This window comes from Aythya fuligula, chromosome 7 (genome assembly GCF_009819795.1).
Source record: "Aythya fuligula isolate bAytFul2 chromosome 7, bAytFul2.pri, whole genome shotgun sequence".
Taxonomy (NCBI): Eukaryota; Metazoa; Chordata; class Aves; order Anseriformes; family Anatidae; genus Aythya; species Aythya fuligula.
This window is the reverse complement of record NC_045565.1, coordinates 5,508,208-5,534,804: the sequence shown is the minus strand read 5'-3', so window position 1 is coordinate 5,534,804 and position 26,597 is coordinate 5,508,208. Positions and strand designations below refer to the sequence as shown.

Sequence of the window (26,597 nt, the reverse complement as noted above, 5' to 3'; positions counted from 1 at the left end):
GGCATGTCTGAGGGATGAGGTCATGCTCGCTCACCGAGCCTGCTGGCAGCGGCCCTTTATTTTGGGGAGCTGGGGGGGTGGGAACCCGAGGCTCTCCGGGGGGGGAGGAAGCCCCTCCATCCCCAGCCCTGCCCGCCCGCCAGCACTGTTCATTTATTAGTGACAATCAGAGGCCGCCAATCTCAATTCCCACCAAAAGGTACCGCAGGAATTCGGGAAGAGAGATGCCCTCACGGGTCTTGCTCTCACTGAGCTATGGGACCGGGACCCTACATCCTTTCTTGGAGGGGTTGCACCTGGCCTTTGGGTGAACTCTTTGTGTTTTGGGATCTAGGGCACCTTGTCCTTGCCCAGAGGCACCCCAAAACCCAAGTGGCCACCGCAGCACCTCCTGTGGCACATCTGTTGGCCAAGGCAGAGGGACAGGGCCAAGAAGGACCCAGCGGGACGCTCACCTGCACCCTCGGGGCATGGCCCCAGCTCGGGGGGCTTGGGGCAGGGATGGGGGCTCCGGGCACCCCCTGGTGCCACTGCCTTTGTGGGGGCTGGTGTGGGGCTGGGAGGTCAGACCAGGGCAGTTTCTCCCCCCAAACACACCCCAGATATTTTTATGACATTTTTTTTGGCGTTTTCATCTCTCTCTTAATTTTTTGTTGCTACTTTTTTACTTTATATATTTTTTGCTTTCCTGATCTATTTCTTGCCTTATTTGCCTTTTTTTTTTTTTTTTTTTTTAAATCTTTATATTTGTTTCTGCTTTTTAAAAATATTTTTTGTGCTATTTTCTACTTTTTTTTTTTTTTTTCTTAAGTTGTGCTCTTTCTGGGTCTTTTTTTTTCTTTTTTTTATTTTGGTTTTTTTTTCCTCTTTTTTTTTTTATTTTTTTTTTTTTTATTTTTTTTTTTCTTTTTTTTTTTTTTCTCTTTATTTTGCTTTGTTTATTTTCTTTTCTTTTTGCCTTTTTTTTTGCTCTTTGTTGTTTTTTTTTTTTTTTGGTTATTTGCTTTTTTCATTTTTTTTTCTTTTTGGTTTCCTTTTTTTTTTTTTTTTGCCCCTCCTTTTCTTCTTTTTGCTTCACTTTTTTTTTTTGCTTTTTTTGCTTATTTTTTTTTTTCTCTCCACTTTTTCATTCTTTTTTTTTTTTTTAAACTTTCGCTTCGCTTTCTTTTCGCTCCACTTTTTCACGCTTCGCTTTTCTTCCGCGTCACCTCACTTTTATTTTTTTAGCCTCGCTTTTTTTTTTTTTCTTCCTTTTTTTTTCTTCCTTTTTTTTCCCTATTTTTTTTTTCTCTTCCCTCTCCCCCTTCCCCTCCCTCCTTTCCTCCCCTCCTCTCCCCCCCCTTTACCTCGCCCCTCTGCCCACCCCTTCCCCAGGCCCCACCCCCGCCCCTCCCCGCTGCGCGCACGGCCGCGGGCGCGCAGCGCGGCGCCGCCCGTCCCCATTCCCGTCCCCGTTCCCGTCCCCGTTCCCCTTCCCGTTCCCATTCCCGTTCCCCGGAGGCTCCGGGCGGCCCCGGGCGGCGGCGGCGGCGGCGGCGGGGGCGGCGCGGGGGGAGGCGGGCACCGTTCCCCGCCCGCCCCGCATCCCGCCCGCCCCGCAGCCGCCGGCCCCCGATGGATTATCTGCGGCTGGTGCTCTCCTGCCTCGTCCCCCTGCACGGCTGCTTGGCCGCCGCCGGTGCCCCAGGTAGAGCCGGGAGTGGGGCTGGGGAGGGGGTTTCGGAGGCGGGGGGCGACCACCGGGTCCTGCCCGGCCGGGGAAGGGGCGAGGAGGTGGGTAGGGGGCGGCTGGGTTGGCAGCGGAGAGGGTGGGAGCGGAGGGACGCGGTGGGGTTTGCGCTTGGGTTCTCCCCAAGAGCCCTCTCCATCCATCCATCCATCCATCCATCCATCCATCTATCCAACCATCCATCCGTCCGTCTGTCCATCCGTCCGTCTGTCCATCCGTCCGTCCATCTGTCCCCGCAGAGCTCCTGCTGTCCGGCAAGCTGAGCGAGTATGGCGTGATCGTGCCCTTCAGCGCCGATTGCCGGGGCCGCTTCCTCTCGCACGTGGTGTCCGGCGGCGCGGCGGCAGCGAGGGCGGCCGAAGCCACCTGCCCCCCGTCCCCAGCCCCGTCCCGCCGCCGCATCCCCCGCGACGCCCTGCATGGGTCCCCGCGGCGCGGCGGGGCCGCCGGCCGCTCGCTCTACTTCAACGTCACCGTCTTCGGCAAGGAGCTGCACCTCCGCCTGCGGCCCAACCTGCGCCTCGTGCCGCCGGGCGCCGTGGCCGAGTGGCAGGAGGACTTCGGGGTGCTCTTCCGAGAGCCCCTCCGGCACCGCTGCCTCTTCACCGGGGACGTCACCGGCATGCCCGGCGCCGCCGTGGCCATCAGCAACTGCGACGGGCTGGTAAGCTCGAGGCCGGCGGGTCGGGTCGCTCGAGGCGAGGATCTCAAGGTGTGGGGTTTGGAGATGCTGCGCCGAAATGTTGGGTACCACCGCGGGGAGCTGAGTGATGCTGCCTCCTCCCTGCTCGCCCCTTGCTGGCTTTGGGGGCTCTTATCCACGCGTCACGCTTCTTAACCAAAGTGGGGTGAGCTCCTGCTTCCTCCGAGCATCTTTTTGGGGAGCACTGTGGTGTTTATGGCAATAGCTCATGTGTTCAGAGCTTTCAGGGCAGGCTGCATTCCCTCTTCATCCCCAGCCTCTGACCTGCCCGTGGGGCTCCTATTTTTGATGCACTTTAAAAACTTGTCCTTATTTTTTTATATCTCGAATCACTGCTCTTCAAACTTCCTTTGAGCCAATTTAGCCCAATTCAGTCCTCATTTTCCATGACAGTGCTTGCTATTTTCTCCCGGTATTGCTTCCCAGGTTACTATTTGGTTGCACTAAACTTATTTCACTCCCCCCCCCTTTCTTTTTTTATTGTTTTATTCTGGCAGTTCCTCAGCTGTTTTTGGCTGCTAGCACAAACAATTTGGCATTCCTTTCTTTTTATACAGCGCGTGGTGTTACTATACAAGCAGAAATGATAGAGCAGCAGGGCTAGAAATAAATATTTCGCATACATCCAGCAGCTTATTTTTTGCCAGCAATTTTAGCTCATCATCCACAATTTTGGAAGCCTCTCCTCTGAGTCTGACGAGGCTGGGAAATTGCAGAAAATTCTCCGTGACCCAGATCTTGCTGGGGCTGGTGAATTTGGACACACTTGAAAGCTTTGGAGATATTTCCTATGACTCCGGCAAGCAACCAGTAGCGCTGCCTCTGCATTGGGAATTGGGTTCATAAGGCAGGTTGCATGCAAATGCAGTTCCCGGTGGCATGGTGAGCAAGGAGATGGTGGGATTTTTGGGATGTGTCCACCTCGAGCATCTTTTGCTTTTCCAGTCTCAGGATGGCGCGCGTGGGAGGCGCGGGACCGCTCTGTTCTGGTTGGGCAGAGTGCTCTGGGACACTGCAAATGTGTACACAGAGAGATTATGTTGTGTATAAACAGGCACTGAGATTATAAATAACGAGGAAAAAAAAAACATTTCTTGAAAAAGACAGCGCAAATTAAGCATTTCCTAAATCCACATTTAGCCATGTAATGACATGATTTTTATTTTTTTTTTGTAATTTTTTTTTTTGGAGATGCCAAGCCCATGGCACCTTTCCTGCCTGCTGTTTGCCGCAGGCACCCACGCGTGCAAATCTGCCTTTTTTTTTCTGCGAGCAGGATGGGAAGATGCTGTCCTCCAAAACACGATTTCAGAGCTGGTCCAAGCCACCAAATTCCTAAACGCTAAAGCAGCGCTCGGCAGAAAGTCTCCCCCAGCAGACGCATCTCGCTGCAGGCAACCCGGCTTTCCTCTAGCAGCGTGTGTCCGGACTCGAGCTGGGGCTGCCGTGACTTTCAGGGGGAGAAGAATTCGGAGCAATCGGGGTTGCGCTGTCGGCAGCGGGGCGCCTGCCAGCTTTGTGTTTCCTCTGCCCTTCGTTGCACATCTCGCATCCTTTGCTGGGGAGGAAGGGCAAAGAATTATTCTGGTTATTTTCTACAGCCACTGTGCTTGTGTTTTGCTCTCTGCAGTCATTCATCCTGAACCGAAGCTACAAGCCCTACAAATAATGTTTTCTGACCCCATTTCCCTGGGATAGGGTGGCAGCAGAAGCCTTGGGGAGCAGCAGTTAATGGAGAAAGACTCCGTGCCCCTGCCCAAAGCCCCTCTCCTCGTGTGACCCCTGGATGCAAAGGGTGTGGAGCATGGTGTGCGTTCATGCAGTGCCGCTTTCTGGGACTTTTTGTCCAAATTAAGTGTGAAGCGCATAGGAAAAATCCATATGCACGTCTCTGCTCCCCCCTTCTCCACGCTGTTTGCTTCTCTGGCTGAGCGTAGCGGGGTTTATTAATTTTTCCACGGTTTGGCTGCAGGGAGGCGTCAGAATTTCCTGAGGTCCCGGGGGACCTTTTACCCCTTGGGGTCGGGGAGGAGCTGCTGGGGGCATCCCCGTGGCTCGTGGGGTGCTCGTGGGTCCCGGTGGCACGAGGCCAGCTCCTTTCTGCCATCGCTGGAAAAAAGCCTTCACCCTCCGTGTGCTGGCAGAGGCGCCGTTGCTGGCTTTTCTTCCAGCAAAACGAACGTTTTCCCTTTTCCCTGGTAGAAGGTGGGAAGCAGGGGGAGTGCCGGGGTGGCAGCGGGGAAGCTGGCGCCCATCGGTGGGAAATGCTCGGCGCGTTGAGGCGTGCGCAATCCCAGCGTGTTTGCAATGCCTGGGGCGGCTGCCCGGGGCTCTGCCCTCCGAGCCGCCGGGTTTTCTGTCAAGGAGAGGGTGCCTGGCTTACCTCCCTGTGTGGGGTAACCCCGGCAGCTCCTGTCGGTGGAGGGGAGGGTCTGAAATTGGGTGGCAAAACGCCTTTTTTTGCTGTTGGCAGCCTCGGTGGGGCAGGTGTATGCCTGAAAAAGAAATCAGGTTGTCCGCAGTCAGAGCTTCCCCTTTTACATCTGTGGGGAACGGGTGCTGTAAAACCCCATGCCCAAAACCTCAGGGGTTGCAGGCAGCAAGGAGAAGTGTGATAATAGCTGAGATGCTGCATTTCGTTGAAAGGTGTTGTGTAAATTTGGATTTTTGGGGGGTAAAACTGCATTTTTTAGAGCCTCTGCCCAACTGTTGCTGGACCTGGCCTGCGGGCTGGCTCCCCTCGGGTCCATCTTGGTTTGTCTGGTGCTCCTGGTTGAGCCCGAGATGCTCGTCTCAGGGTAGTGGGGAGGGCTCTGGTCACGTCCTGCCCTGGTGGCCTTGGGGTCCCCCCCGTGTCCCCTGGGGCAGCCGGCCTGGACGTGTGGCAGGCAGGGCCTGAGGTGCACGTGTCAGGCACATTGGGCCCAGCACGGCCGAGCGTGGCGAAATTCCTCCTGAAGGAGGAAAAAAATACCCAAACCTGCTTTCCAGAGGAGTTCAGCAGCTAATAAAACTGAAGTGGAGCAGGAAATTTGACGAAGCGTGCCGGAGCCAGGTTGGCTGATGCCACGGCAAGCGTGGGGACGCAAGGGGGACCGGGTGGCCAAGGGGGAGCCTGCTGTTGGCAGAGCCCAGCCCCATGCAGCACGTCTCCGAATCGTTATTTGATGAAAAGAGCTGTGCCAACAACCCTGATGAGTACTCCAGTAGGTACGTACGGCGGGAGGCTTTGCTCTAGGAACACATCCATACGTCCTGCTGCGCTTTCCAGGCAGGGATTCAACCGCAGGCAGCCCTGGAGGAGCAACCAGGCGCCTGTGCGATGGGTGCCAGCAAATTCAGCGCCGATGGCCCCGTCCCACCTTGTCCTCAGATCTCCGAAAACCATCGGGCTGGAGGTGCTGCCTGTGCCACGGAGCGCTCGGGCCGACGGCCAGGCAGGTTTTGTGGGAGCTTGGCGTTAATTAGGAGCACTTGGTAGCCAGGACAATGTTTCCAATGGCGTTTGCCATCTCATTCATCTTCCCCTGGTCTGGGAGGTAGTCGGACTCGTAACGCTTTCCAGCTTCTGGGCTGAAGGGATTCCCCTGCGTTCATTTCCAAACGCTTCACGGGCAAAGATGAGTATTTATTTTCATTCCTCCCTGCTGCGATCGCCGTCAGTAGCACCGGCGAGACGGCCACGTTCCTTCCTGGTGGCATCTGGATGTGGCTTGGGGACGGGGACGTGTGTGGGGAGAACTGGGAGAGCCTGTGACCGCCAGCAGGGAGAAGGAGGCAGAGGAACTTCTGGTTGATGGGAAGGGAAGGAGCTTCAGAGCCATAGAAAGGAGATAACTCGAAGTGTGGTCAGTTTTTTTTGGTTGGTTTTCCCCTCTTCTTTTTTTTTTTTTTTTTTTTCTTTCCCCCCCATCTATGGAAGAAATTGAGGTTCATCACGTGTGAATCTTGTAATGGATTCTGCCCAGTGCATGCGGTGACTTTTGGCTGGCACCTAAAGCTGGTTTGGGCAAGGTGGAGGCATTGGGCATCTTTGTAGGATGGCTCTCCCGAATGGTGCAGTGGTCAAACAAACCCGTTTAGCCCCGAAACAGCAAGCTCACCCCGTGAATCACAGAATTAACATGATGTAACGTCCAAAATTACTGCTTGTGGTGTCCAACTGTGTGGTGAGACAGCTCCGCAGCCAGGAGGAGACGTGGGGTAGCGATGGTTTCTCGTGGACCTTAAACCAGCACGGTGGGGCAGCAGCAGGACATTCTGTTTATTCAGGATGTCTTTTCCCCTTCCTTGCCCTGCACCAGTCTTTTATGAGTACAGCTGGTACGCGTGTGTACCCACACATACAAAAAAAAAAACAACCCCTTTTTCCCTTTTTTTCCTCTGTTTCGTCATGCAGGCCGGGCTGATTCGGACGGACAGCACCGAGTTCTTCATCGAGCCGCTGGAGCGGGGGCAGCAGGAGACGGAGGCGCGCGGGAGGGCCCACGTGGTGTACCGCCGCTCGGCCATCCGGCAGCGCCTCCGCGCCGAAGGTAGGGCCTGCAGCCCGTCTCCTCCAATTAACCTGGCAATTAGCAAGCCTTCCCTGAGCAGAGCTGTGGTTTTGACTTTTCCCAAATGGGCTTGTTGCTTTGGAAGCATTGCGGCTAGAATTGCAGTGCTGTTTTCTGCGATTTGCAAAGTCCTTGGCCGTGCCAGGATGGGGGGTGCTCCAGGAAGGTGCCCCCCAACCACCTTGTCTCTATACTGCGAGGGCTTGCCTGTCCCCCAGCATCACGAGCTTCTTTTTGGCTTTGCAGCACTTCCACAACTCATTCTGGGGGAAATTTGGGGCTTTCCAGGCCAGCTGAGTCTCCTTAAACGGAGTGAACCACTGGCAGCATGTGTTCCCCTCATCCTCTCCTTCACCTCCTCTGGGGCCAGCAAGTCACTTCGTGCCCCGTTCAGCCCCAAAATCACTGCAGGGTCTGTGTCGGGTCTCCCCAACTCTTCTTTTTCTCCTTCTGCCACCTTTTTAGTGCCCGGGCTGCGGGTGGGCGAGCTCCCCAACTCCCTGGAGCTGCTGGAGGAGCGGCTGGGCGAGGCGGAGCGCAAGAGGCGTCACGCCAGGAAGGACGACTACAACATCGAGGTCCTGCTGGCGGTGGACGACTCGGTGGTGCGCTTCCACGGGAAGGAGCACGTCCAGAACTACGTCCTCACCCTCATGAACATTGTAAGGCTTTCCTCGGGGGGGATTGGCGAGGGTTTGGGGGTTAACTGACCTCCAGGGCACCTCCTCTTTCTGCCGGCCGTTGCCATCTCTCACGTTGTGCCAGGGGAGGCTTGGAGTGGGTGTCGGGAAGAATTTCTTTGTGGAGAGGGTGGGTAGGCATTGGGATGGGTTGTGGTGGGATCCTTGTCCCCGTGGGTGTCCCAGAGATGCGTGGATGTGGCTCTAAGAGGTGTGCGTTAGTGGTGGGACTCATTGGATTGGGCTGGTGTTGGACTTGGTGGCCCTGAAGGTCTCCTCCAACTTATATCACCCTGTGAGCGTGTGCCCGAGATCTCAGCGAGTTCTGGGAAGGAGGTTGGTGCCTTCCACTCCTCTGTTTTGAAAGGTCCCCATCTGTTGAGGAGGATTGTTCAGATTTGCAGGAGAAATCTGCCCGCCAGATGGAACCCAGCGAGAAATTCCTCCAAAGCCAAGCCCCGTCCTCTCCCAGCTGCTGTCCCCGCGAGGCAGAGGTGCACGAGCGTGGCTGCTCTCCAGCGTTACCTCGAGTGGCTTCCTTGGGGAATGCTGCGCAATAGCAAACGGGGTACTCAGAAACTGGGAAGGGAGAGAAAAAAAAAATACTTTTTTTTGGTGCTTTGGACCTTTTTCTGAGGTTTAGTTCTCTATGCTTTGTCCTCTGCTCTATTTTTATTTTTAGTACTCTTTCGCATGGCCATGGGAAGTGTTAGAAAGGTGCAGCCAGCTCTGAAATAACTGAGCTAGGAGGATGCTTTTGCTTTTTTTTTTTTTTTTGTGTGTGTTTTGTTTTGCTTTTTTTTTGCTCTCCTGCTTGTTTTGGCAGCGTTTCTGCCCTGGCAGGCAGGCCTCGAGCCGCAGTGCCAGTGGCAGAGGGTAAATTATCCATACGAGGGGTGAGGATTGGCTGCTTTGCCACCTTGTAGAAGAGGTATGAGCCCGTCTGCCCCGCTGCTAGGGCAACCCCAAGTGTTTTCTTTTTCACTTGGCCAGCCCCAAACACACAGAAGGAACCGGAGCAGTCGCTGCTTTTAAAAAGCTGATGCCTTGGCTGCAGCTTTGTAATCTCCAGCGCTTTCCTGCTGCTGGTGCGAGGTCCTGCAGGTGGGCAGAGCAGTGGGAAAGCCGCTCTCTCCCAGGGCTTCTGAAATTCCGGCACCGTATTCACAAATCCACTTTTGGAACATTTTTTTTTTTTTCCCCTGTTTTTTCATTAACTCATCCTGCAAGCGGGAGGTGCCCCGGGGTCCCCGGCCTGACCCGGGGCCCTTCCCGCGTTTCGGGTGCCGGAGATGAGCTCATTGCCCTTTCCCACCGGGGGCCGGGCGGAGCGCCTGGGGGCTGCCAGCTCGCATCAAAAGGCCATTTTTCAGCCGCATTTCATGCTTTAGAGGCAGCGCTTTTCAGGGAGGGAATGCGCGGGGTGCTGGCTGCTCAGATAAAGGCAGCGCCGGGGATTTTAGTGAATTAAATAACGAGGGGGGGGGAAGCAATGTCAGGAAAGAGAGGGGGGAAAAAACAACAGGATAATGCAGAGAAATGCCTCCCCGAAGTCGGGTTGGGTGGGAGCTGGAGTTGCCCCATTAAACCAGGGTGATTAAAAGCCCAGCCATGGGAAATGTGATTTTGGGGAGCAGAATGTGTCAGCTCCCTTTCTTGCTGGGGTTCCTACTGCTCGTCCCGATGCCCTCAAGGCTTAGGGTGGCCCCGTGGAGTTGGGGAAGGCTGAGCTGTGGGCTTGGAGGAGCTTGTACCAAGCGGTGGTGGAGCTGGGAGGTCCTGGGTGGGCTGGGGCTGGCGCGGAGGCTGGAGGTGCCCGACAAAGCACATTTCATTCCAAAACCACAGCCTCGCTCCAAAGCCACCAGCCTGGCTGGGCAAAATGGGGTCAGACAGCGTGGTTTGGGGCAAACGTTGGGAACCCGCAGTCCTTGTAGGGTTTTGTCGTCTTCGTGTCCACGCGGCGCACACAAGCTCCTCTCCCCTGCGGTCTCCATGGGACCTCTTTGCACCCGGTGGGGTTTCTCCCACCAGCACAGCCGGGTGCCGGGGCCATCCCCGGAATTTGGGTAACAGCACGGAGGTGTTTTCCCATTGTTTCGGGTTACTAAGGAAACCCCATGAGTCAGATCCAGGCTGCGACTTGTGTGCTCCCTCCGGCGCATCGGGAGGTTCATTGTTTGCAAGTGAAAAAAAGTGTTACCAAGACCCCACGTACAATAGTTTTGGGGGAAAAAGCGAGCCTCCAGCTTTATTTTTAACCTGGGGTTACCTAACTCTGGGGCTAAATCAGCAGAGATTTTCTTTCCTCCCCGTGGAGCTTGCAAAATAAAATAAAAGTCTGCTCCACGAGCCGCCTCCTTGCTAGCAATGTAATAACAACAAAAAATACCTCTGGTGTTGTTCTTACACATGCATGCACTTTCGCCCCCCCTACTCCCTGCCCCAAATATAGGCTGGTGTGGTTGCTGCTCTGGTTTTGGGACAGCACAGCCTGTCGCGTAGGGGCATGCAGAGGGAAGGAGGGGGATAAGGGAAAGCCGAAGATGACTTGGCTGCGCTGCCCGCAAGATCTGGGATTTTGAAATGTCAGCTATTCTGCTCGTCTGGCAAATTCTTCTCGTGCTCTCGTTTTGTTTGCCTTCCCTCAAGAGCGGGGAAGTCTAGACGGCCGCGGTGCGCTTCGCCGCGGGGAGCGGGTGTCTGCCGTGGGCTCGGGACACAGCGGGGTCTCCGCTCTGCTCTCCCTTGGCATTGCCCCCTGGGGTCCCAAGGTCCGGCTCTGGTGGCCCCGACACGCAGCTAGGCTGGGCTTTTAAAACATTTTCTGCGCTGTTTCTCTGTTCAGTGAAATTGGAGAGCATTCTTTGGCAGCGGACGGCGATGCAGAGGCCGGGCATCTGACGGCGTTAGATAAGGAGCTCTGTGCACCATCTGTCCCTCCAGCAGCGATCTGCTGAGCGGGGGCTTTCTGCAGGGATTTTCGTCGAAGGCATTGACTTGCTAATGGCATCCGCAGAGGGCAGGGGGACTCGTGCCAATCCCTTCTTCCTCCCTGCTCCGAAATGCTCTCTTGCGGGTGGGGTTGCAGGAACAAGCCCCGGCCGCCTCCGTCAGTGGTTAAGCAAACAGAAAGCCTTGGGCAGTCTGCTTCCACGTCTGCTTTCTGAATTATCTGCAAAGGTCACTGCAGAGCTGGCATCTGGGGGGCACAGAGCCCTCGGTGCCCTGCCGAGGGGCTGAAAACACCTGGGTAGATCCCTTCCCTTCAGACAGCGGGCACCCTGTTCAGCTGCTGCCAGCGCATGGTGTCGTGCTGATTTTAAAGCCCTGGGGGATTGGCATCCTGCAATAATACAGCTGCTTGTGTCCTGGTCCCTCTGTGAGCAGTTTATGAGCTGCTGGTGGTCCTGCTGCTGTTGCCTGCAGTCACTTCTCCATCAAGACTGAAAAGGAGAAGGATGGAAGAAGAAAGATTCACAGTGCTGTGTGGGTGTTGATGAGTTTCACTGTCCACGGCGCCTGAGTGCAGGAATTTTTCCGCACCACGTCCCAGAGAAGAGCTTCAGAAAGGATCCTTCCCATCCTCTTTATTCTTCCCAAATGCATTAAAGCACGGCGCTGAGAAGCATCTCGACTGCAGTGAGCGAAGGGAACACGGTGCAGCGGTGCCTCTCCATGCTGGGCAAAAGGCTTTTTCCCCGCAGGTCTTGCAGCCCGTGCACCCGCAGCAACACAGTAGCTTTATCTATTTATTATCTATTTATCTGCTAGGGCTTTACTTATTTATTTTTTCTCAGCTGTTTTGCCACGTTCAAGATGGGGCAGGATCAGGGCTGGTGGTACCTCTCTGCACAGCCCAGAGCGGCTGTCACGCGGCGGCGTTAATGCTGGCTCTCCATGGGTTTAGGAATGGACTGACTCGGGCTTTCAGACAGAAGCCCGGCCTGTCAATCGTGGTCTCATAAAGCTCTCAGGTCGCCTGGAAAATCGCAGCCTTGGGTCCGTGCCGCATCTGCGTCAGTTGTCACAGGCAGGGCCCTCCGTTTCAAGTGTAAGCTTAAATAAAAAAAATAGAAAAGGGAAGAGAAAAAAAAAAAAACACACTGTAAATCTGGCTTATAAACATCATGTTCTAGTCTGGAAAGCTGTGGCAGAGCCAAGGGAAATCATTTTCCCCACATCGCTTTTGGGGTGATGGGGCAGGACGCTGTTGGGTCCTCCTTTGGGAACAAGGGGAGGTGAGCTCCAAATTTTGAGTTTAAAAAATGAATGAAAAAATCCTTTTTGTGGCGCTTACAGAGCGGGTGGGGGAAAAGCCACCCTTTCAGGCTTTGTTCTTGCTGAAGTACAGAAAAAGAAGGCTGTAACTCATGATTTCCTTTGCAGAGCAGCAGATGCTGGTGTACATGGCACTGACTCACAAGCCCTCCCTGCTCTTCTGCTTGTGCTGTCTTCTCCTGTGGATTTCTCCTGGGGGCTTTTGAGGTGCTAGGTCAAACTTGACTCACTGCTGCAACTGAGTAATGCCCTTGCTTTGATAAGATCTCTCGCCTCTCCCTGAAAAGCCTTTTTTTTTTCCCCTTCCCACCAACTTCAAGGACATTAAAAGCCCAAGGGTTTCCTTTTATTGATGAGTTTGTGCTCTCAAGGGGGCAAAGGCTCGCTGTGAGATGCTCTTGGTGGAGGAGGTCCACAGGGGGAAGGCTCTTGACAGGACGGGAGATATCCCTGGCCATCTGAGCCACCGATTGCTGGGAAACTTCGCTTATTCAGACTTGGCTGGTTTGCTTTGTGGTTTTTCAAGAGCAACAAGAAGCAAAGCAGCTGGGCTGGGAGGAGGGAGACGACGCGCTCTCTGCACCTGGTCTTGGGAGGTCTTGGGAAGTGGGAGAGGAATGAGAGAGCGGGCCCGGGCCTCGCTGGGGAGCGGTGTTCCCTGCCAGGAGGCAATGATTTTCGGGGGGTGTGTGTTTATCTGCGCATTTATGTGTTCAGCTGGTGGCCAAACATCTCCCTGTGGCTGGGAAGGTGGATGGTAGCTTGGTGCTACAGGAACGGAAGGCACCTTCCTGGGGGGAATGGGACAGGATCCCTGGAAAGGGAGGACGTTGGACCCCCGTCAGCTCTGCCTCCCAATGTTTTGCTTTAAAAACCCCAAAAGGTGATTATTTTAACCCATTCTTCTTCCAGCAGAGTACAGGAGTGGGGAGCTGGTGGGAGGATGCTGAGTGCAGGAGCGCGGAGGACAGGAGGGAGAAGTGGCTGCAGGCACTGGCCTGCTTCAGGGCTGTGAAGGCCTTGAGCTGCCCTCTGCTTTGCTTTTTTTTCCCCCTCAGGTGGATGAAATTTATCACGATGAGTCCCTGGGCGTTCACATCAACATCGTGCTGGTCAGGATGATCATGGTGGGATACCGCCAGGTAAGGACAGTGCCTGTGCTGACATCTGTGCAGAGCAGGGACGAACGTGAACCCTTCTCCGGGTGGTTTCTGGAGCCTGAGGCCCTGGAGAGCCACCTCTGCTAAGCTTGTGGTGTGGCCAACCTGTCCTCGGAGCTGGGACAGGAGAAGTGGGGGGACCCCAAATATCCTGAGCATCACGGGTGGCCATGGGGCTTTCTGTGCAGCCGTGTGTCACCTGCTGAGACAGCTGGAAGGGTCCCAATGGTGTTTGTGGGACCCTTGGGATCCCATAAACCATGGGATGAAGGTGGCTTCCCAAATTGGCAAGAGGTGGAGGTCAGCGAGGAGAAGCTGAAGCCACCATCTCGTGTCCCAGCAGCCCTGCCTGGCTGTTCTGCAGCCCTGGGGCATCACTGTAGGATTTAGCAGTTGTAATGGCCTGGGCAGAGTGAGCACGGGGACGTTTCTCCTGGTTTCTCAGGTTGCTTTTTGTTTTTAAGGCTCTTTTGAGTGTGGCAGCCAAAAGATTTTCTGTGAAGCAGCGCAGTTTGCTATAGGTTTTGTGGCAAGCTTCTGCACCACGTGAATTGCTCTAGCAAGAATATTAATGAGTCCAACGCGGTCATATCTGTGTGTGGTCCACAAAGCAGCCCCAATAGGTCTTGGAGGAAAAGCCCTGCTTGTTTCTGCTTGGCCAGGAAAAAAACAAGCGCATCCTAGAGACCCAGCGATGGTTCTCAGGAGCAGGGGGATAAGAACAGAGGCAGGCTCATTTGGGGAGATTCCTGGCAGACCGGGAACGTCATCTCCATGCACAAAAGCCAGCAGCGTGTCTGGCTTCCTCCCAGCCCTGTCCGTGCTCGGGGCCGGGGGATGATGTATGGAGGGGAAGGGATTCGGAGCGGTGGGGTTGTGGCCAGCAACCGGAGGGATGAGGACTCAAGGGTTCTGTTCAGGATGATTTAATCCTCCCGAAACCCTGCGCTGGAGGCAGCTGGCGTGTCCAGCTCTGTCGTTGTTTAGGTTCAGGGGGTGACGTGGGAGCGATGTGCAGATGTTTGGATCCAGGCAGGATCCCAGCTTACCGCCGGTTGTCTCTGATGCTTCCTGAGCGCGTCCTGGAAAATGACACGGTGCAGACAGCGCAGCCCGCTCTACTTTAGCGCTTATTTCTGGTCACTGCCAAGCTTTCCACCTGTCTCAGAAAGCCCTCTGGTTGGGCATTTTGTCTCCTATCCCCATGGAAAAATCCCCGTGGCTTCCATTTACTGGCCATGGGAAGGGCAGAGTCCTTCCTGCCCGCCAGGAGAGCTCCAGCTGGGGCACTGAGGTGCAGCTCAGCCCTTGGGAGGCTGTCGTCAGCACCTCTGCAAAATGCCCATCTTGAAGAAAAATAGATGAAAATCAGGGTGTCTGCTCTAAAACAGCCCTGGAGCACCTCCACCTGCTGGGTCAAGCTCTATCGCAGTCGGGATGCTCTCTGCTTTCCAGCGCATCCAGGCGGTGGATTTAAAAAAATACAACAATAATTTTATTTATTTGTTTGTTTATTTTGTTCCTGCACGCAGTCAGTCAGCCTGATAGAGCGAGGGAACCCATCCCGCAGCTTGGAGCAGGTCTGCCGCTGGGCTCACTCGCAGCAGCGCTCCGACCCAGAGCACGCCGAGTACCACGACCACGCCGTGTTCCTCACCAGGCAAGATTTTGGTCCCGCAGGTATGCAAGGTACTGTATTTATCTCCATCAGGTACGTGCAGTTTGCTGGGGGAAAGCCAGCAAGGGGAGAGGATTTCTCGCAAGCACAGGCTGCTGAATGGCCAGCAGGGTCTAGGAAAAAGCCATAAAAATGGGTGTTTTTTGTGTGGAGCAGAAGAAATGCAGAATTAATCCAGGACATCCACCTCAATGGATAAAAGAGCATCTTTATTCCTTGTGCACCAGTCCTCGCCTTGTCCCAAAATGCCCTAAACAGTTTAAAAATGGTGTAAAAAAAAAAGATGGAATACCAAAGGGAGCTTCTCAGGGACCTTTAAAACCTGGCTTCGCATGGGTCAGTTTCTTGACCCTCCTACAACTGGACACGGGAGCATTGCTAAGCCCAGGAGCAGGTCTTACTTGCTGGTGGCAAGGTCTCATGTCTCCATCAGGATGTTCCCTCTAAGGCCACGAGTGTGCCGGTAGCTCTGCGCACACTGATGTGTAGTGTGGGTCCTTCTGGAGGGTTGGGAGACGGAGGAGGTGGATGGATGGAGAGATGGAGGAGTCCTCCCCTCCCCATAACCCTCAGTAGGAATTAACCATGGGGGACATCCAGCAGAAGCCCACTGGAAGGTGGTGTTGGCCATCCAAAAGCAGAGGAGCCTCCTGATCTGGCTGCAGTGGCTCCAGCAACCACCCTGCCAGCTGCCCACCTTGGGTGGTTCCTGCTTTGGGAGCTTCGTCTTGGTGCCATGAGGCACCCTGGCTGAAAGACCAGTTTTTATTCTATTTTTCTAGAACCTTTCTGGCCAGGTGACTGTGCCTGAAAGCACTGGCAAGAGGAGCTTTTCTGGCACGTTGGCAGGAGGAAGGGAGCCAAAATGTCCATCCCTGGGGGCTCACGGACACAGCTCGTGCCTCCCTCCCTGTGCCGGTGACAGCGTCAGGTGAAGCCGGGCGCACGGCCGTGCGGAGCGCCGTGGTTTGCAGCCTCCCTCTTCTCTGTTGCCGAGCCAAGCCGAGCCCCGGGGAGCTTATAAAAACCTCCCGGTGTTGGCAGCAGCTCTCGGCATGGATGGGAGCAGCGGTGGCCAGCACTGAGTAATCTTGGAAAGCTGATGCAATCCTCGCTTTTGGAGTGGAGAGGAGCCGGAGGGCGCGAAGCGGAGGCTGAGCTGCGCCGCCCTCGCACGTGGGCTCTGCTTTTCCAAGATAAATGCTGCTGGGTGGCGGGCAGGTGGTGGTAAATGCCGAATTCCTGGTGGCAAAGCCCCGGCTGAGCGAGGGGAGTGCCATGTCCCTCTGTAGAAGGCACGTCTGGAGATCTTTCTGGCCTCCTCTGACGGATAATTTTGCAAGGTGTAATTTGTTGCACCACTGTCATGCGTGGTTGGCCCCTGAGCATGCCCAGGTGGGAGAAATGGTCAGAGGGGCTGAAAGCAGGTGGAAAATATCCGTGCAGAAGAAGGAAATGCGTGTGGAGGAAGCGGGAGACTGGTTTGTGTCTTGTTGATAAAGCGAGGACATCAGCATGTCCTCACTTCTGCGTCTGATACGTGTTTGCAGGCGGGTCTGCTCTGTGTCAATCAAGTATTTTTCAGGTAGTTCTCATCATTGTTCTCCCTGTTACCTCTTCCAGTTCTCACCACGTCTTAATTATGAGAGGCAGTGCCTGCCCTCTGGAGCCACCAACCTCTCTGTATTCCCCTGCCCCGTTTCACTGCCAGACACCGACAGCCTCCTTGGTTGGGAATTTATCCCGTTCTCACTCCAGACAAAATACACTTGCTCTCATACAGAAAACTTTCCACATCGCTGCTCTTTCTTGTGGAAAGTTTAATGGAAAAAAAAAAATCCTTTAAAACGATTTGCCCAGGATTTGACTCATTACTGTGTGGTTAAACCCAATTACCTGAGTCTTGCTCTCAAGCTCCTACTTTGACTTTTGCTCTCCTTTTGACTGAGGTGTCCATGGAGCACACAATTTGGGTGAGCAGTTGCTGTCTGAGAGCTGGCTTGTTGTGTTGAGTATGTCTCTTTGCCCACTTGAATGTGGGGAAGAGGAAAAACAACCACTTCCTAGGAAAACTATGACCACCTCTAGTGAAGCGGGCTGCTTCGGAAAGCCCCTTGGTCCTCATCGTCAGTGCCTGCCTCTCAGGAGGGTTCCTGCAGCCACGTGGGGCACCACCAGCCAGGTGACGGTCCTGTTCGAGGGTGACCAGCTCTGTGTGCACCCCTGGCTGGGTTATGGGCACCAGCCTGACTCTCCGGGGCCACCGAGTGCCGAGGTATGTGCTGGAGGTGCAGCTCTGTGCCTGAGCTCCTGCTGCAAGCTTCTTCTGGCATGGTTGTGTTCCCTTGGCTTGTGTTCCCAGGGATCTGCCCATGGATTACCACTGGATCAGCTCTTGCTTATCACTGCATTTATTGATTTTTGCCTCTCTCAAAAGCTTTATCTCTCCTCTCCTCCTCTCTCCTTCCTTCTCTCTCTCTCCAGGCTACGCGCCGGTGACGGGGATGTGCCACCCGCTCCGCAGCTGCACCCTCAACCACGAGGATGGCTTCTCCTCAGCCTTCGTGGTCGCCCACGAGACCGGCCATGTGTAGGTGACAGGGACAGAGCTATTGCCATGCAAATGCTTGACCCAAGGAGCTTTCTGCACCCCTTTCTGCCCAAAAGGCTCGCTGCAAAGCCACGGCCCGTGGGAAACCTGGCTCGCTGGCTTTTTCCAACAGGTTGGGCATGGAGCACGATGGCCAAGGCAACCGGTGCGCCGACGAGACCAGCATGGGCAGCATCATGGCACCGCTGGTCCAGGCCGCCTTCCACCGCTACCACTGGTCCCGCTGCAGCAAGCAGGAGCTCAACCGCTACATCCAGTAGGTCGACTTGAACTCCTCCTCCTCTCCCGTGGCGTGACTGTGCCAGGCCCTTAGGCTACCCATTATTTTTTTGTGCTGCGTAAAGGCCGTAGAAACACACAGAGCGGTTTTGTGTGTCGGGGCCGTGCAGAGTAGCAGGAAACCCTGAAGGCAGAGCAGGTCGTAGGGTTGCTCTTGGCTGCTGATGGAGCTCAGAGAATTGGGATTTTGTAATATCCGGGTTTGGAGAGAGGGCTGGGGGTGAGGGAAGGAGCGAAGCCCCCCAGATCTCTGCCCCCCATCCAACAGTTCCTATGACTGCCTTCTGGACGACCCCTTTGAGCACCAGTGGCCCGTGCTCCCCGAGCTGCCGGGCATCAACTACTCCATGGACGAGCAGTGCCGTTTCGATTTCGGTGTGGGCTACAAAACCTGCACAGCAGTGAGTACAGCCCCTGCCCTGCTGGTATCACCCCAGCCTGCACCCACCAGGAGCTTTGGGCCTTCTCCTGCCCTGGGAGAAGGCTTTCCATGGGGTAGGACGGGTGCTGGGAGCCCCACCACCCCCCATGTCGCGTTGGCTTTGCAGTTCCGCACCTTTGACCCCTGCAAGCAGCTGTGGTGCAGCCACCCGGACAACCCCTACTTCTGCAAGACCAAGAAGGGGCCTCCCTTGGATGGCACCGAGTGTTCCTCGGGCAAGGTACTGGCCATGCCTGTGGTGTCGGGGGGTGTTTGGCTTTCCACCCCCTTGCTGTAGCTTTTTGGCATCTCTCCTGCTTGAAGAAGTAGCTTTATGCCTCATTTTCCACTCTGGTTGCCCAGCGTGGCTGTGCTCGGGTGAGGACCTTGTTCTTCTGAGCCATCTGCCCTTAATGATGAGTAAATGAATACAGAAGGACTTGCAGCTTCAGAGAACGGGGAATGGGAAGCCAGGAGATGTGGAAAGCTGAATATTGGGTGCAAATGAAGTCGTCTGGGGGCTTGTTGCAGAAGTTTGGGTTCATCCCACCTGGCTGGGGTGCCCCTGAGCCAGTAGGGAGACACCCATGGGCTGCTTCAGTCCTGGACTCAGGCCTGATTCAGTGCCTGCTGGAGGATCTGCATGGGTAATAAGAGGTCATTTATGACCAGAGAGAGAAAACTAGGCCAGGATCTCAAAAATATGGTGTTACGGAAGGAATCAAAGGTCCTGCTTGTCTCTGCTCCTCTTCTGAGACCGAGCCACCCCTCTTTCTCCTCTCTTCCAGTGGTGCTTCAAGGGTCACTGCATCTGGAAGACGTCGGAGCAGCTGTACAGCCAGGATGGTGGCTGGAGCTCCTGGTCCAAGTTCGGCTCCTGCTCCAGGACCTGCGGCGGTGGCGTGCGCTCCCGCAGCCGGAGCTGCACCGACCCGCCGTACGTTTGGCTTCCAGCGTGCTGGGCAAGCTGGAGATGCACCATGCTTGAGCAGCATCCCCACCCCAGTGCTCTCATAACGCCCTTGTTTTATTTTCTAGTCCTGCTTATGGTGGGCGCCACTGCCCAGGAGCCACCTATGAGCACCAAGTGTGCAACAGCGAGGAGTGCCCGGGGCCCTACGAGGATTTCCGTGCCCAGCAGTGCTCCAAGCGCAACTCCTACTACACCCACGACAACAGCAAGCACGCGTGGCTGCCGTATGAGCATCACGACGGTGAGTGGTAGTGGCTCCTCGAGGACCTGCTCCATCCGTGGTTGGGTGCCCGGAGGTGACGGCCAGCTTGCAGGCACGTGGGGTTGATGTAGCCCTCAGTGGAAGCACCATCTGCAGTTCTCCTCCCACGGATGGGAGCTGTAGGGTGCTGTTATACCTAGACGTGCACCTCCCTTCCACCTTCTTGGTCTTGGTGCTCTCACCCAAAAAGCCATCGGTAGCCTTGCCTGCCAGAAGAAACCATGCTGGTGGCAAGTGCTTTGGGTTGGCGGCTATGCCACACGTGCAGAAGTTGGGTTGTAGAAATCTCCAGAGCTGGAAACAATCATCCAATGTCAAGCAGCCAGGTCCCGGACATCTCTTGTGGAGTCTGGCTGTGCTCACAGGCACAAGCTGAGATGGGTTTCTATTTTCACCCAGCCTAATGCATCTCAGCAAACGTTTTTCAATTTTTTTTCTCTCCCTGTGCCTTGTGTTTTGCCCCAGATGCCCAGAAGTGCGAGCTGATCTGCCAGTCCGAGGGGACAGGGGACGTGGTGTTCATGAACCAGGTTGTTCACGACGGTACCAGGTGCAGCTACCGGGACCCCTACAGCATCTGTGTCCGGGGCGAGTGCGTGGTAAGGAGCTGACCCTGCCCAGGAGAGAGGGCACACCTCATACCTTCCCTTCGCCCAACACTTTTTGGGGTTGGAGACGTGGATTTTAGCCCAGAGACCCAACCAATGTGCAGCCAGGCACATCGTGGTGGTGGAGATGTGGGGAGCAAGCACTGCACAGCTGTGCCATGGGGACGTAACCCCTGTTTGCCTTCTCTCCCCTCGGGTGACAGCACGTCGGCTGCGACAAGGAGGTGGGCTCCCTGAAGCAGGAGGACAAGTGTGGGGTCTGCGGCGGGGACAACTCCCACTGCCGGACGGTGAAGGGCACCTTGGCCAAGACCCCCAAGCAGCAGGGTGAGGGGGCTGTGCTCGATCGTAGCCCAGCCTGCGAGTGGGGGCAGCGGGACGGGGACCCCCAGAGCCACCTCTGTCCCACGGCAGCATGACAAGGAGGTGGCATCCAGGGGGACCAAACCCACCTGCCCCGCTGCTCCTTCCCTGAAAGCTTTCTCTTTCCGTCCTCCCCTCTCGCCCCTTTCAGTGGGTCTTCTGAAGATGTTTGAGATTCCTGCTGGGGCGAGGCACGTGCAGATAGAAGAGATGGAGCCGGCATCCCACAGCATCGGTGAGTCCTGCTGGGATGGCTTTCCTCAGCCTGGGCTGAGGACCAGGGCTGGTGCTGGGGAGGTGGGGAGCCACGTGGAGGTGGCATCCTGCCCTGGTCCCTGCTCAGCTCTCTTCACCTCTCCCTCCACTGACTCTGAGCCCTGTTCTGACTATTCCCACCCAGAGGCTTCTATTTAGGTCATTCAAACACTTCAAAGGTGGTGATCGGAGGAGAAGTAGTTGCAATATTGATTTTTTTTTTTCTCCAGCTGTTAAGAATCAAGCTACGGGTAACTTCATCCTTAACGCCAAGGGCAAAGAAGCCAAAAGCAAAGTGTTCATTGAGATGGGCTTGGAGTGGGAATATACCATTGAAGATGGCAAGGAGAGCCTGAAAACCAGCGGCCCTCTGCACGAAGCCATCAGCGTTTTGGTAAGTGGCTGACACATCCTCTGGGACCATCGGGGACAACCACTGCCCAACGGGACAGGGCGGGGAGATGGTCTGGGGTGGGATGGGGGAGGTATGGGAGGATCTTGAGGAAGGGCGTTTTGACCCAGGTCTCATTTATTTGGGGAGTTTGGGAGTCAGAGGGCACGCAGCTCAAGGCTGGGGTTGGGAAATTTGGGCAGCATCTTTCTGTGCAACTGGAGAGGTGAGTTCCCAAAGGGTAGGCTCTGTGTTCAGAGCCCACCTAACCGTGCTGGAGGTGGTAACGGGGTTTGTTGTGCCTTCTGTTTTCCTTCCCCTCTCCCACGGTCTCATTCCCTGCCTCTGCTTGTCCTCTGTGCCACCAGGTCGTCCCTCGGGAGGAGGAGGAGTCGAGGAGCAGCCTGATGTACAGGTACATCATCCACGAGGACCTGCTGCCGATGATCGGGAACAACAACGTGCTGCTCGAGGAGATGGACTCCTACGAGTGGGCCCTCAAGAGCTGGTCTCAGTGCTCCAAGGCGTGCGGAGGAGGTAGTTTTCCCCTCCTGGGAGGCTCCGAGGGGCACTTGGGAGGTTGTTTGGGTGTCAGGCAGTGCCTGAGCCCTTTGGGGCATCTCTGGCTTGTTCTTTGCACCTCTGTAGCAGTCACTTTTGGTTTAAGACAGCAGTGGGTTCAGTTTGGGCCAAGGAGCGGCATCTTGCGGGCGACTAAAACCTGCGTGGAAATAGGCAGACCCAGCAGGAGGTGCTGAGAAGGAGGGCGGGTGGGTTTATTTCCCCTGGGTTTTTCCTCCTTCTGCCACAAGGCTGGTGAAGGAGCAGAGCGAGTAAACCACGGCTCCGTGCTGAAATAAATGAGAAGGTTTAAGCAGGCTGTGCTGGCTTGCGCCTTGCCACTCCTGGCGTGGACACTGGAAGATTCTGGGACGCGCAGAGATGGGAACCGAGCCCTCGCTTGCTCCGCTGACCGTGCTGCAGCGGGGCTGTCCCGCGGGGTGACAGACAGTTCACGTTTTACGCTAGCTTAGCCCTGATCTGCTCCGCTCCTGGGCAAGCGCCGTTGGGTTGGCAGAGCGCAGCAGCACGTTGGCCGCGCTTGCCGTGCGCTGATTGTTCCTCCTGGCTGCAGAAACGCAGCTGTGCTCCTGCAGTTTCCCCCAAAACACACCCAGTTTTGGGGGAGGTCTTGAGTTTGCTTAGCCTTCACAGCCCCTCTCTGCGCGTGCACCCGGGGGGGGTCCAGCACCCCTCAGAGCATCCTCGGCAAGCCTGGGTGAAGCGCTGCGGTGCGCTGGGGTCCCACAGGAGCTCCGAGGACCCATCCTGACAGGGGTGCAGGGGGCTGGGGAGCCTTGTGGGACCCCTCAGTGCCCACACCCCGCTCCCCCAGGCATCCAGTACACCAAGTACGGCTGCCGGCGGAAGAGCGACAACCGCATGGTGCACAGGAACCTGTGCGACAACGGCAAGAAGCCCAAGCCCATCCGCCGGCGGTGCAACCTGCAGGAGTGCTCCCAGCCTGCGTAAGTCCCCCCGGGTGGGTGGGTGGTTGGTTGGGTGGTTGGGTGGGTGGGTGGGTGGTTGGGTGGCTGTGTGCCTGCTCCCGTCCCACCTCACTGAGCAGTTTTTTGGCTGAACCGTGGCGAGCGGGGGCTTCTCCCGCCCCGCCACTAACGCTGCCCCCGACCCTTGCAGCTGGGTGGCCGAGGAGTGGGGCGCCTGCAGCAAGTCCTGCGGCAAGCTGGGGCTGCAGGCGCGGGCTGTGCAGTGCGTGCAGCGCCTGCGGGACGGCACCAACCGCACCCTGCACGCCAAGTACTGCAGCGGCGAGCGGCCGGAGACACGCCGGCCCTGCGGCCGCCTACCCTGCCCGGCGCAGTGGAGGACAGGAGCCTGGTCGCAGGTGAGCTGCCTGGGGCTCTGGGGACTCTTCCCAGCCACCGGGGTGTCCCCAGAGCCGTCGCCCACACGGTTTCTCTCCCCCTGGGCAGTGCTCGGCCAGCTGCGGGGACGGCGTGCAGCAGCGGCAGGTGGTCTGCAAGGGCAGTGAGAGCGGTGGGCGCTGCCACGGGGACAAGCCAGAGGCCGTCCGGGGCTGCCACGTGTCCGTCTGTCCGGGTGAGAGCGGTGGCACCGGGGGGTATGGGGGGCCTGGCCTTGTTGTGTGCCCCCTAGGCACGTGGGTTTTATTTTGGGTGGCCAACCAGGCATTACCTGAGGGTCCTTGTTTCTTTAAAAAAAAAAAATCTCTGTAAAAAGAACAACAAAACACCCAAACCACACTTTTAATCCATTTTGAGTGCCCGCAGCGCGAGCCATGGAGGCCCCGCTGACCCAGCACTCTCTCTGCAGGGAAGCCCTCCAGCATCACGGCCAGCGCTGACACCAGCGACCACGTCACGCCCGGAGGGCAGTGGGTGCCCCAGGAGGGGCCCAAAAACCCCGTTAGCAAGATCTCCCCCAGTAAGTGTCCGAGGGTGAGCACTGGGTGCTTGGAGGCCACATCTGCCCTCCTGTTGCCACCAGGTGCTCCTCTCTCTGATGAGGACGCAGCTGAACCTCTCAGCTTCCCTAGAGGAGGAGGTTGAGCATCATCCATCCCCCGTTGGAGAGCAGGAGTTTCACCCGTGTTGGTCCTCATTCACTGCCTCCTTACCAGCCCCTGTGTGACCCCAGGGCCCCCTGCAATCTCCTGTGGGGGTGGTTTGGGGGTAGAATGCGTCCCGCAGCCACCTTGGGCTGAATCTGCCCCTCGGCTGCCTCATCCTGCCTGGCTCTGGTGCACAGCCCGGCGCTCGGTTGCCACCTCGTGGAGCTGGGGATCCACCACACTCCCCTCTGCCTTTCCCTAGGCACTGGCTTTCAACTTTTTTCCACCTCTTGTGGGGTCAGGGCAAACGCCACCCTGACCCCACATGCTCGCTGATGCTCGCTCTCCGCTTTGTCCCTGTCCCTCTCCAGGGGAGCCCTGCCTCGGGGACAAGTCCATCTTCTGCCAGATGGAGGTCCTGGCCCGCTACTGCTCCATCCCCGGCTACAACAAGCTCTGCTGCGAGTCCTGCGGCAAGAAAGCCTCCGTCACCGCCTCGCCTCCTGGTACCCCCCACAGCTCCCCCGCAGGAACCCCCAGCCCCACTTCCCCGCTGCCCCCTGGCTCCCCAGGGCCAGGGGCACCTGGGGTGGGTGCCACCACCGGGACCCCAGCCCCAAGCGAGCTATCGGAGGGGACACAGGGCGAGGGCAGGGGCCATGCAGCCAGGTAACCCCTCCGGGACCCCCTGGCCACGTGGAGCCTTCCTCCTCCCTCCTCCTCCCTCTCCATCTCCCCTTCTCTTTCCTTTCACCTCCAGCAGTGGTTTTCACAGGCAGCTGGGTTTGGAGACAACCTGGCTCACCCCGAAATTCCTGGGAAAACTGCTGTTTCCCCGTGATTTTTATTCCTCCCCCCTTCCCTGCTGTGGCACTTTTTTGGCAGTGCCGCAGGGATGAAAAAAGAAAAAGGTCAAAAGGAGTAAAAAGCAGCTCGGCTGCAGGACGGGCCTCTTACCTCTGCGGGTGGCTGGGAGCCACCGGCCACTGCCTTTCAAGGTGCTAAACGGGGGGGCTTTAATGTTGCCTTTTCCTCTCCCCACAAGCAGGAGCACAAAATAGGATGGGGAGGAGGACCCTGGCTCCCCGGCCAGCCCCTGCCTCCTGCAGGACCCCCCTCGCCTTGCCGGAGCGCTTGGCACGGTGCTTGTGGTGCCCCAGCTTTGGGGTGGGAGCTGGGGTCTCCTTCAAAAACCTCTTTTCTGAGACCTCTTCTACGAGGACCAACCATAGCACGAGCAATAAGGACAAGGCCAAAGACCAGAAACAGGGTTTACACAATGCCTGTCACCTGGCGGTGACTTTTTTAGCCAATACTGCCCGTGGCCAGCTTTGTACTAACACCACCTTCCAGCGTCCCCATGACCACGACCCCAATTTCTTCTCCCATGTGTCCAGTGTCTGTAGGGCACCAAGACGTTGTGGGGTCCCGTGGGGAAAGCTAGGAAGCCCCAATGCCAGGAGGAACGCCGCTGTGCCCATGGCATCACGCTGGGCTCAGCTCTAAGGGGTTAGGGTTCCTCTGCGGGTGGGAGCTGCCCTCTCACCCCCCCACCTTTTGTCTTACGGTGGGAGAAGGGGGGTGAGTAGTGCCATTAAAACATTGTGCCGAGTACTAAATATATGCACAGCACTTTAGGAGCACGGGGCCCCCTGCAGCTGGCAGGGGAGCTGGATCCCCAAGGGCCCTGGAGGCAGGAGGAAGGTGGGGGATGAGTGCTGGCAGGGAGGAGGCTCTGGGTGCTGAGGTGGAGACCTTCCACTGGGGGGATGCCCCAAATCCACCTCTTCCTTGCCGTGAAGGGCTGGGAGCACAGGAGGCGTTGAGCATCTTCCCTCTTGTGGCCGGAGGAGAGGTGGCAGACAGGGTTTTATTTCGGTGCTCGGGTTCCAGGAAGGAAACCCATGAATTGTGTGCTCTTCCTTTTCCCCGCTTTCCAGTTCGCTTTCCAGAACGGGCTGTAGTCCAGCAGGGTTGTGGTGCTGTGTGCGCCCACACCTGGTCTCCAGGGCTTGTTGGCGAGGTGGCCAGGGGTGCTGGCAGCCTTCAGGATGCGCAGGCAGGGTGCTGCGTCCACAGCAGTTACATGGTCAGGTGTTTGAGGTCAGGGCAGCTCAGAGGAACTCAAATGATCCCAAAAGAGGCTCCTCCTGCCCCCCATCACCTCCGAGTTGAGGCTGGACGAGCATTGCTCTGAATGGCACCGGCACCGCTGCCCGTAGGCACGAATTGGGCACGGCATGGAGCCACGCGTCGAGCCAAGCACCCAGCACACCTCGCCGTGGGACGCGGACAGAGCGGGGTGCACCCCACCCTGCCCCTTTTGCAGCTCCCTCCGCCGGGAGGGGCAGCATTTATTTATTGTGCCAAAGATAACGCTTCGCTTCGGGCGCCGTCTGCGCTCCCCGGAGCATCCCCACCCCGTGCAGAGCCTGGCGGGAGGCTGCACAGACCTCTCCCGCGGCTCCTGCTGCTGTCTGGGTGCCCTGAAAAAAAAATACCAGCTGCGCTCCCCTGGTCGGTGCTGTCCTGGGCATTATGGCTTTCTTGCAGTAGTTTTTGCAGTGGTTCATTGCTGTAGGGCGGAGGGGGTCGGTGCCTTGTGTTTTTGGGGTGCTCGGTGCCGCAGAGGGGACAAAGTTTTGTGGTGCTGCCCCCACACCCCTCGTACCCCACCAGCTCCTGCTCCCTCCCGCGCTGCCACCAGCGATGCGATGTGTAAAGTTTTGTACATACCAGATTCAGAGCTTTTTAACTTTTAATATTTATTAATTTCGTTGGGTTCACCTCTTTTTTTTTTTTTTTTTTTGAACTCTAACATAATGTTAAAAAAAAAAAAAAAAAGAAGAGAAAAGTGCACACCACTCTCTGTTTCTGTTGATTTACTTGGGGTGTAGGTGGGGGAATAATTTATGAGCGTGTGACCTGCATGTGGTTGAAATGAGTCTCACGGGGTCAAAAACCAGCTCTTTGTTTTATTTAACTCCTATTTATCAGCCAGTTTCACCTAGCTGTTTCAACAGCTTTTTTTTTTCCCCAATAAATAAGACA

The 26,597-nt window shown here is 56.3% G+C and overlaps 1 protein-coding gene across 1 annotated transcript; it reads left to right on the top strand.

The window, feature by feature from the left end:
- The first annotated feature begins 1,614 nt into the window (after positions 1 to 1,614).
- ADAMTS14 (ADAM metallopeptidase with thrombospondin type 1 motif 14) lies at positions 1,615 to 25,683 on the top strand. Its single transcript, XM_032190702.1, has 22 exons — positions 1,615 to 1,687; positions 1,969 to 2,393; positions 6,832 to 6,967; positions 7,454 to 7,650; positions 13,008 to 13,091; positions 14,642 to 14,798; positions 17,272 to 17,377; positions 17,511 to 17,654; positions 17,946 to 18,078; positions 18,226 to 18,339; positions 18,887 to 19,035; positions 19,137 to 19,312; positions 19,799 to 19,932; positions 20,145 to 20,268; positions 20,456 to 20,539; positions 20,790 to 20,953; positions 21,319 to 21,487; positions 22,347 to 22,479; positions 22,652 to 22,859; positions 22,948 to 23,074; positions 23,309 to 23,419; positions 23,918 to 25,683. Exons 1-22 carry the CDS (start codon positions 1,615 to 1,617, stop codon positions 24,217 to 24,219), a joined length of 3,450 nt encoding a protein of 1,149 aa, XP_032046593.1. The 3' UTR covers positions 24,220 to 25,683.
- Positions 25,684 to 26,597: the final 914 nt, after the last annotated feature.

Coding starts and splice junctions, on each gene's coding strand:
- ADAMTS14 (XM_032190702.1), top strand. CDS start 1,615: ATGGATTATCTGCGGCTGGTGCTCTCCTGCCTCGTCCCCCTGCACGGC. Junction 17,655..17,945: donor GAGCTCAACCGCTACATCCA/GTAGGTCGACTT, acceptor CCCATCCAACAG/TTCCTATGACTGCCTTCTGG. Junction 23,420..23,917: donor CGTTAGCAAGATCTCCCCCA/GTAAGTGTCCGA, acceptor GTCCCTCTCCAG/GGGAGCCCTGCCTCGGGGAC.